The 10726-nt window shown below is 48.0% G+C and overlaps 1 protein-coding gene across 1 annotated transcript; it reads right to left on the reverse strand.

Moving 5' to 3' along the window:
* Positions 1 to 4240: 4240 nt before the first annotated feature.
* AQP8 (aquaporin 8) lies at positions 4241 to 10229 on the reverse strand. Its single transcript, XM_084760138.1, has 6 exons — positions 10025 to 10229; positions 9655 to 9902; positions 8194 to 8320; positions 7035 to 7249; positions 5517 to 5651; positions 4241 to 4842 (listed from the first exon to the last, which is right to left on the reverse strand). The coding sequence occupies exons 1-6, from the start codon at positions 10034 to 10036 to the stop codon at positions 4794 to 4796; spliced, it is 786 nt and encodes a 261-aa protein (XP_084616264.1). The 5' UTR covers positions 10037 to 10229; the 3' UTR covers positions 4241 to 4793.
* Positions 10230 to 10726: the final 497 nt, after the last annotated feature.

Here is a 10726-nt window from a genome sequence, read left to right on the forward strand (position 1 = left end):
TGAGTCATTCTCAATTATACATGCAGAAACCATAGGAATAACAGTAAGATGGCTCAGTCCACCCACCGAATACAGAGCAGATTTCATATAAAGGGTTTCTGTCACGTGGTTTTTATAAGCTGCTGTTTTGTATGACAAACTTCAATACAACCCAAAGACTTCAAGAATTTTAATTGCTGAGTCACTACAGAGTGCCAATATCTAGATGTGTCTCTGTAGTAAGTGACAGAAAAGGTAAAGGTCATATTCAGGTGTAGCACAGTATAGCAGTCACCTGGCCTTCCTTTTTATTACAGAGTCTGTGGTTAACGTGGGTCTGGCAATTTAATATGAGATTTCAAGTGTCTAAGAGTATTACATTCTGAACCTTTCTATAGAGCAAACACTAAACCACATAATATGGAATTAAAAAGATGAATTCATATCCATCCTGAGTGACTACAGTTGAGAAATTGAAATGAAAACTGGATTGTGAGATTTAATTGTAAACTTAAAGTCAGAAGTTAAAATACATGTCTTTCTGTCCCCATTTTAGTAGAGGACAAATGAACAAGAGCCAAAACAAAAGACATCATACTGTCACTTACTCGGAAACTAGACTCTGCAGTCAAACGTAGCTCATCTTAGCAAGTCAGTCTGTCCACACACTGTGACCTTGAGTAGCTTCAGTACCCTTAAATGCGCCTGGAAGGTGAGGGCAAGAGTGCCCACCTGCATTTGTTTCCTGGGGCTGCTAAGTAAACGTCCACAAACTTTGTAACTTAAAATGACGAGTTTATCCTCTCACGGTTCAGAAGCCAAGAGGCATAAAGTTGAGGTATCCACAAGGATGTGTTCTCTTCAGAGGCTCCAGAGAAAAGACTTCTTCCTGACTCCTCCCACATCTGCTGTCTCTGCATGCTGCTGGCTTGTGACTGTCCTGTGGTGTGCTCAGTAACTGCATTCCATCTGTGTCACTCTCCGTCACTCTCAAGGACTCTCTTTGTATTTAGCACCCAATGCCAATATAATCTCATCTTGATAGTTTCCTCAGTTGACTGTATTTCCATATAAGGTCATGTTCTGAGGGTCCAGGTAGACAGGAGCCCTGCCAGCCTCGGAAGCCCTCTTAATTTCTAGCCCTTTTCATGAAGATGCTGTTGACCAGTCAAAATTTGTGGAAACTTGAAGATATACAGAGAAAGATACAGAGATTTATGTGCATACGCATATATACTTCTACAACAGTAGGTTACCAGATGCTCCTCAAACGGTCCTTAATGTTAGTTGTCCCTCCCCGTGTCCTCTTCCTTACCCACCTCTTCTACCCCCTCCCCATTTAATCCTCCCCCTCCACCCTTCTCCTGCTCCTCCATAACCGTATATTCTGTTTCCCCGTCCTTGAAAGATCCTCCTCTTCCCTCTAGTCCCTTACCTGACACCTAACCTCTGTGGTTATGTGGATCGAAGCATACATATCAAAGGGTTAAAAATTAGCACACACATGTAAAGAAAAGCATATAATATTTGTCTTTTAAAGTCTAGGTTACCTCACCTGGGATGATTTTTTTTCTAGTTCCATCCATTTAATGGATAATTTCATAATTTCTTTTTGTTGTTGTTGCTGCTGTTGCTGCTGCTGCTGCTGCTGCTGCTGCTGCTGCTGCTGCTGCTGAGACAGGGTTTCTCTGTGTAGCCTTGGATGTCCTGGACTCAGTTTGTAGACCAGGCTGGCCTTGAACTCATAGAGATCCCCCTGCCTCTGCCTCTCTGAGTGCTGGGATTACATATGTGTGATACCGTGCCTGGCTATAATTTCATTTTTTTAACAGCTGAGTACTATTCCATGTGTAAATGCACAACATTTTCATTATTCATTCATGAACATTTAGTCTGTTTCCAATTTCTGGCTATTATGAGTAGAGCAGCAACAAACATAAGTGAGCAAGTATCTCTGTAGTGGGGTGTATAGTTCTTTGGATCTATGCCCAAGAGTGGTAAAGCTGGATCTTGAGACGTATCTATTCCCAGCTCCCTAAGAACTGCCCTAGTGATTGTATGAGTTTGCACTCCTGTCAGCAATGGGTAAGTGTTTCCCTTTCTCCACATCCTTGCCACTATGAGCTGTCATTTGTTCTATTGATCTTAGCCACTCTGGCTGGTGTAAGATGAAATCTCAAAAAGTATTTTTTTATTTGCATTTTCCTGATGACTAAGGATGTTGGCCAGTTCTTAAAGTGTTTTTTAGCCGTTTGTGTTTCATCTGTTGAGAACACTCTGTTTAGTGCTACACCTCATTTTTTTAAAGTGGATTATTTGTTTTCTTGATGTCCAAAATGTGTAGCCCTTTATTTATTTTAGATACTAACCATCTATTGGATGTGTAACTGGTAAATATCTTTCCCACTCTGTAGCTTGCCACTTTATCCAAAGTATGGTGTCTTTTGCCATACAGAGGCTTTATAGTTTTATGAGGTCCCACTTATTAATTGTTGTTCTTGGTGTATGTGCTATCAGTGTCCTGTTCACAAAATGCTCTGTGTCAGTGAGTTAAGCCGATCCCCCACTTTGTCTTCTGTCAGAGTCAGGGTATCTGGTGTTACGTTAAGGTCTTTGATCCATTTGGAGTTGAGTTTTGTGCAGGGTGCTAGGTGTGCTCTGTGTGGATTCTTCTGCATGCAGCCATCAATTTGTTAAGTGCGTATCTGTGTGGGTTAAATACCGCCAGCTAGTTTGAAGAAGTTGTCTTTTCTCCAGTGTGTACTTTTAGATTCTTCGTCAGAATTCAGGCGTTCATGGGCGTGTGGGCTATGTCTGGGTCTTCAGTTCAATTCCATTGAGCAGCGTGTCTGTTTTCACGCCAATGTCATGCTATTTTTTTATTACTGTAACTCTGTAGTACAACTTGAAATCTGAAATAGTAGTACTTCTGGCAGTTTTTTGGGGGGTTATCATTTTGGATTGTTTTAGCTCTCTTGGGGTGGTTTTGTTTTGGGGGGGTTGAGTTTTTTTTTTTCACGTAAAGCTTTAAACTTTTTTTTTCCCAATTTCTGTGAGAAATTGTGTTGGAATTTAGATGGGGATCGCATTGAGTCAGTGGACTGCTCTTGGTAGCATGGTCATTTTCCCTGTATTAATCCTACTTATCGATGAGCACAGGAGATCTTTCCACCTTTTGATATCTTTTTCAATTTTTTCTTCAGTTCTTAAAGTTTTTATTATACAAGTACTTTACTTTCTTGGTTAGACTTCTCCCAAGGAGAAAAATTTAGGCTATTTTTTTAAAAAAATTAGCACTGTTTCCATGATTTGTATAGAGGAAGGCTACTGGTGTTTGTTAACTTTGTAACCTGCTACTTTTCCAAAGTTCCCTGGCAGAGCTTTTAGGGCCTTTTATGTACAAAATCATATAGTCTACAAATAAAGATGTTTTTGGCTTTTTCCTTTTCCATTTGTTTCATGATCTCCTTAAGTTATCTTATTACTCCAGCTATGAGTTCAGGTACTAGGGGCTGGAGAGATGGCTCAGAGCTTAAGAACACTGGCTCTTCTTACAAAGATCCTGAGTTCAATTCCCAGCAGCCACATGGTGGCTCATAACCATCTGTAATGAGATCTGGTGCCCTCTTCTGGCCTGCAGGCACACATGCTCGCAGAATGCTGTATACATAATAAATGAATGAATCTTTTTAAAAAAGAGTTCAGATACTCTATTTAATAGGTATGGAGAGAATGGACGCCTTGTCTTGTTGCTGATTTTAATGGAACCATGTTCCACTTGAGTTTCTCTCTATCTAGATTAATCTTGGTTGAGGGCTTGCTGCAAGTTGCATTTTGTGTTGAGGTATATCTTTTATCTACATGCCATTGCTCATCAGAACTTGTCTATGCTGCTTGCTGCTATTCTCCTTCCATGGGGAATTCCTGCAGCTTTGTTCCACTCCCATCCCTAGTTGGAAAGCAGTGAATGGATTGGTCCGTATCCAGACAGTAGTGGCCGTTCATCAAATCCCTGGTCTCTATGTTCAGTTGTCAGATGGATCTTCTGACTAAATAAGTAAGTGAACACTGTGCTCCAGGTTGAGTGCCACAGCGAGTCTAAAATATGAGTGGGACCATATTCTAAGTACCTACATTGGATCAAGAAAGCAGCCTCTACTAGTGTTAGCCAGAGTCTGTGCAGGTCAACCTCTACCCAGACTTTTATTTCCTCCCCATCAGTCCCCATGTCTTAAATGAAAGACAAGTCAACAGACACATGGAAGGACACACTTAGCCATTTATTATAAACTTAGATTGACAGCTGGGGGTGGGCAAGGGAGTCCCTAGGCTCCTGAAGGCCCTTCTGTAACAGTAATCAAGAGGAAAGAGGGTGAGGAGAGCAGGGGGCTCAGTAGCAAAGTGCTCACCTAGTATGCATGAGACCTTGGGTTCCAAACCCAACATAGAAAAAAAGAAAGAGGGCTGGGGAAATGAGCAGTGTGCATTAGCACCCCATTCTCCACTTGCTCGTCTCTCCAGTGACCTGCCCCGTCTCACAAAAAGCTCTTTTTCTATGTGGTCTATACCTGTCTTTAGGCTGGCTACACATTTCCCCAAGCCCAGTCAGTGAGGACAAAGGAAGTCCAAGTTCCAGGAGTGTGCTCAGGCCATAGCCGCAGCTGTCTGCCTGCCCAAGAAGCCAGGTCAAGGTCAGCTGCTGCTGCAGTGGCTCCTCTGAGCTCAGTCTCGCAGGAAATGATGGAATTGTCCTGTCCTCGAGTCAAGGCAGGCAGCTGAGGATACCAGGCAGCAAGAATGCCACCAGCAGGGCTTCACCTTGCCTTCAGAATCAGGCGGGTTTTCTCATCTCCGATCAAGAGCCTAAAAACAAATTGCTCTGTGAGATCTCCAGTCCCCCAGGAAGAGAGACCCAGCTTTCCACTGTGCATGTCCAGGTTTAGAACTCTCTAGACAAGTGGCTTCCAGAGCTTAACCCCCTCAGGCAGTGAGGGGCAGTTTCTGATACACACACACACACACCCTTTCCAGAATGATGCTTATGGTGGCCTTTCAGAAATCAGCAACAGAGTCATTAGTGGTGTTTTATAGCAGACCCCGGGCACAGCCTGAAGCACCTGGACTGCAGTGGGCAATGGGACGAGAAGGCTCCACATCTAGCCCAGAGCCAGCCTTCCCAGACACAGCTGAAGGAAGAGGAAGAAGAAGAAAGAGTAGTGCCTCAAGGGGAAAGAATGTGATCTAAATAAATTGTACAAAAAAATCAGATTAAAATATCTTTAAAGCCAATCTAAACATGAAGCCTGCCCATAGGAAAGGAAAGTCTATGAGGTATCCCAAGTCCCCAGAAACATGTTAGAGTACGACCTGGAGTCTGTGCCACCTCAATCCTAAAAGCCCTTGTAAAATGGCTCTCTGTCACTCGGAGCCAAAGGCCCTAGAAGGAGCCAACTTAGTTCCCTCTGAAGATGCCCCTTCTCCTCCAAGTCCAAGCGAGTGCCACTCTACTAGCTGTAGAGTCCCTGTGACCCCCCTACCTAATTAGCAGTCCTACAAAGAGGCCAGCCAGGAGGGGGCCTATCCAGTAGATCCAATGAAAGTCCCAGTAGCCGGCCATCACAGCAGGTCCGAAGGCACGAGCAGGGTTCATGCAGGCTCCAGAGATCCCACCACTGCAGACATATAGGTACACAGATCACAAGAGTCTCAGAAGGTCCTACCTCAAATTCACATCCTTAGTCGGGTCTACAGCCCTCCCCACCCAGACACCCTCTCTAAACATCCATACCAGGGGCTCCTGGGTGGATCCCCGAGGCTGTAAAGGGACCTAGTGCTAGGCAGACAAAGGGTGGTTCCTACATGACCATCACGTCAGCCACTCCCCCTACACTTTTCTAAAACAAACATCCAGGAAAAAAAAAAGGCCACTTGCTTAGTTGTGACAGGAGGAAAAATGGAACACATTCCTTTCCAAAGTCTGTAAAGCAAAGTCCAAGGAACGCCACCCACTTTGGAGTCCAGTTGACCTCCATTCAAAGTCCAGCCCAGCAGTTCAACTCTGTAACCTTTGTCTAACCTCTCTCTGCAATGTCCAGAGATGGAAATGCCCATCCCATAGGCTGCAGCCAGGAACAAAGGACAAAATCGTGATGGTCACTATGGTGTGCCTGGTCCACTGAGGTCATCATGCTACCATCCTGGGCCCTAGTCCTTCAGAAGGGGTCTATTTCCAAGGCACACCAAAGGGGGCATGCTCCTCAGGCTCACCAGAGGGAGCTTGTTCCCAGGACACACCCCCAGCTCCGGGTTCTGCCTCCCGACCCCATGCTTTCAGACTGGGTCCTGCAGCTTTCAGTAGCTTCTGCGTGCAGAAGCCAAACCCAGGGAGTGGCGCACACGTGTGAGTGATCAGGTGCCACTAGGAGGCAGCAAAGCACCACTACTGCTGATCTACTGCTTTCCCCAGCAAACCCAAAGAAACCTGAACCCTAAAAAGGTTTGGTTCTGTAATCCAAAATGAAGGAAGGAATTGAACTTTTGGAACTGGCCTCATACACACTTCCGCAGATGTGGGTGACTGTCCCAGATTTGTCATTTTAATTTAGACTCTTACTGGCCCCAAGTCATTTTTCACCTTTATGATCCTGCACAATGGAGGGAAAATTCCTGACCCCACATTGTCTTTTTAATGCCTTCCCAAAACTAGCAAGAGGCTCAAAAGAGACAGGGGGTAGAGATAATTTTTTTGTAAGACAGAGGCAGCACCCTGAGGGAATGTTTTATTTCTACTACAGAAATTAGGAATATTTATTTTTTTTAAAACCCAAATCTCTGACTTAGCCAAAAATGGATGAATAGAGGGATCACCACATTCTAACACAGCCAAAAATCACCTAGCACTGCCCGATACCACACACCCCACCTCTGCCTTTTGCCTGCCCAAGGCCAGCCCACTATCTCCATTTGCCACACCTTCCTGACCCCTGTTGGCCACTGAGACTGCAGCCCTCAGCCCACATCTGGGCATGGCCATCACACTCCTCAGGAACACTTACCCTGCCAGGATATCCACAACGACAGAGAAGCCAATGGAGAACGGGGCCAGAGGGCCCTGCGTCCTCCCATTGATGGCACCCATACACACCGCTAACGCCAATAGCATCGTCAGAATGATCTCTGCTCCCAGGGCTACTGCCACCTGCCCCTGATCCTGGACCGTTGCGAAGGCTGCCCCAGATGCATTCCAGAACCTCTCCTCTGGACTCACTGCCTGTGGAGAAAAGCCACTCAGCCTAGGACAGCGAGAAACTGGGAGCTGGGCACAGGGGCCTACCGTGCGGACCTGCACTCCAGCCAACCCATCTGCAACTGGACACGTCTGCCTCCGTATTCCAGTTCTTTCCATTTTGACATGTGACTGTGGAAGCTTCAAGCCCTCCCTGAGCCTTGCTTTGCTGACGTGAAAACTGAGGATAACAGGCCATGCGTCCTAGGCAAACGCTTAGAAAACCCTCTTTGAGAAAAAGAACACAGAGCGCAAGACTAGACTGTGAAGGCAGTGTGGGGCCTGCAGGGCTAGAGGAAGCTCAGTGGAAGGTGGAAACTGAGTCACCCTCAGGGGAGCAGACACTGGTGGACGTCAGAAACCGGAGGGGGAGGGGCAGGGGGGAGGGAGAAGGAGCCCCTGGAATTCTGTATAGAGCTATACAGGCTCTGGCCCCGCCTGGGGATAAAGCCATATGGTAGAGAACTTCTCTGGAAGGTTCGAGGCCCTGGATTCTATCACCAATGCTATGGATAGGGACCCTGCAGCTAAGAAGAACTCACTTTAAAATACGTTTTCTTCATTTATTTTTGTGTGTACGGGGGTTTTGCATTCGAGTATGCCTGTGCACCACATGCATTCCTCATGAACGTGGAGGCCTGTAGAAGGTGTTGGATCTTTGGAACCGGGGTTACAGATGGTTGTGAGCGGCCATGTGAGTGCTGGGTGGCAAACCCAGGTCCTCTGGAGGAGCAGCCAGTGTTCTTAATTGCTGGGCCATCTCCTCGTCCCTGAAACTAGCTTTTTTGATTGATGGAAAGATATCAAAGATTTCAAGCATACACTATCAACACAAAGGAAATGGTCGGGGGTGGGGGGGGCTAAAGGGGAGGAGAGGAAGACTCCACCGGTAGCAAGCCACCAGCCCAATCCCAGCAGGGTTCACCCACCTTAGCCAAGGCAGCTCCAATCAGCCCCCCAAAAATCTGGGAGGCCCAATAGGGAATCAGCAGCACGGCGTTGAGACCTCCAATCAGCGTGGCTGCCAGCGAAACAGCAGGGTTGAAGTGTCCGCCGCTACAACCAAGAGGAGAAGGAAACCATGAGGCCATGATCCAAGGCTCACCACGGGGATATCCCTTGAGAATATGTACTCCAGCCTGTCCCCAAAGCTGGGCCTGGAGTCATCCCAGGCCCTGCCATAGCAGGAATGCAGCAAATCTCTCCCATTTTCCATGAAGAGCCCTGTGGTGGGGTGAGAGGCACAGGGGGAGCTGGGGATGGGTGGGGCAGGCCCTAGGTGGCCTTGAAGACAACCACATAGGGAGAATAGAGTGAATTTCTCCCCAGACTCCTCAGAGCTTGCTCCCCAGCCCTCCAGAAATATGGCTGAGTGCCGTATCTGCAGCCCACAAAGCAGACTGCAGAACCAAGATGTTGGGGTGTGTTCAGCATGCAACTCTGCCTGCTAAACCCCAGCTGTTGTCATCTTCGGCGTCGCACAGTTGCACACGGGCTCAGTGGTTCACCTCAGCCGCCCAGCCAGGAAGCTGGGACTCAGGCGTACCTAGATAGAAGGTCATATGCTCTCCGTCCCACTCACAGCCTCCCTTGGACATTCAGAGACGTAGTGAAGGGCCCGTTCTTTCTTTGCAGAGAACAGTATGTCACTGTCCTCACTCGGAGCTGGTTTTGAATGAGATTAAATCGATTGCCACCATTACAGCTGGCTCTTCCAGGAAGTGGCCCACCTCCCCTCAACCCAGCCCACTGAGCTCCTAGCCAGATAAAAGCCAAGCGAAGGAAGGGTCATCTTTTTGCCTCTACCAAAAAAAAAATCCCCTTGCCAGGATGGAGCCCCTGCAATCTTCTGTGTACTGCAGTGGATAAACAAGGCCCAGGCCGGGCCTTTTGTACTGCTTTGCTTTTTCTAATCCACTTCCGAAGCGTAACAGCAATAGCAGTGAGTGCTGAGCACCCCACGAGCTCCTCTCCCCAGGCCCCTGCAGCTTTGGGCACTGGGGAACCAGACAACTTGACCTTGAGTCCTGGCTCCACCACCTTCTAGCACATACCTCATGTCAATGCTGTGGACTTTTGCTTTCACAAATATAGAACAGGGGGAAATAACAGACCCTATTCCATAAGTTTGTCCCGAGGATAGGATGCTATCTAAAGAGTGCTCAGTACAGAGGAGGCGCACAGTTAGCGATAGATGTGTGTTGTTGGCTCAGAAAAAATAACTTTAAAATATAGTAACAGTATTATTCCCGTTTCGTAGGCTTGGAGAGTGGCTTGCCCACAGAACTCAGAGGCTGCAGAGGTAGATGACCCCACCCCCACATATGTAAGACCCCAAGCGGGTGCCCAAGAGCTTTGGCGCTAGGCTAAATGTGGGGATCTGGTCTCACCTGATGTTCCCCAAGGTCGCAATGATGAGTCCCAAGGCCAGCCCATGAGCCAGCGCAGGCTGCAGGAGCCCAGTGTTCGGACTGTTCTCGATGACCGATAGACACCCGATGAAGATGAAGAAGGCAGAGCCCAAAAGTTCCACCACACACGGCTGTATGTATCTCTCATACCAGGACATACGGCATCTGCCAGCCATGTTGGTCTCCTTCACCTTGCCCTCACCCGGGCCCATCTCACACATCGGTGCCTGCCGTAGGGAAAAGGAGGGGAAACATGGGTGGCAGAGGGCCCCCCCCCCCCCGCAAACAGAAGCTCCTATCCCCAGCCTTGAACACATCCTCAGTGCCCTTGCCCAGGCAACAAACTCACCTCCCCAGACATCAGCTCCAGAAGATGCAAGCCCGAGCTACCAGGAGCCACACTTGCGCACGCTTATCTCTAGGGCACAGGCTGTTCCGCTAGACTCCGCACTTTTAAAGGACTGGAGACATTCACCAAAGGTGTCCAGAAAGCAATAAAGCCTGCGTGGGAGGTGGCCCAGAAGAGTAAACTTTTTTTTCCCTAATCACAACAGGGCAAGGGCCACGTGGGATCAAAGATTGCTGGGCTTAATGCCAGCGACAGGAAAGGTGTGGACTGCTTGCATCACGTGCTGAGCGTACTCCAGGCCCCCTCCATAGTGTCCCATCCCTTCAGGGTCCAAAGGTGGCCAGCATGTGCGCAGAGGCATGAGGAGGCCCCACCAGGAGAGAATTGCACACTCAGTAACAGCCAACTCCCCCGCCATTATCGTCCCACTGTCTTTTTCCAACCTTTCCAACACTCGCCCTGACCACCTGACCCAGCAAGTGTGTGTGCAGAAAATGGCCGCTGGGTGTCTGAGGCAGGAGAGACAATGTGGCACGGTTGTGTATGGTAAAGCTGGTGGGCTTTGGAAACTTGGTGCTGGGTGGGACCTACAGCTTCAAACGTTCGAAGCCAGCGCACCACCAGTGAGATGCACCCCTCAGCTCACGCTGCCTGCACTGGCGCCCCAGCTCAGCTTGTACAAGCCAGGAGCTAACCATGTAA

The sequence above is a fragment of the Acomys minous genome, assembly GCF_964271855.1.
Source record: "Acomys minous genome assembly, chromosome: 2".
Taxonomy (NCBI): domain Eukaryota; kingdom Metazoa; phylum Chordata; class Mammalia; order Rodentia; family Muridae; genus Acomys; species Acomys minous.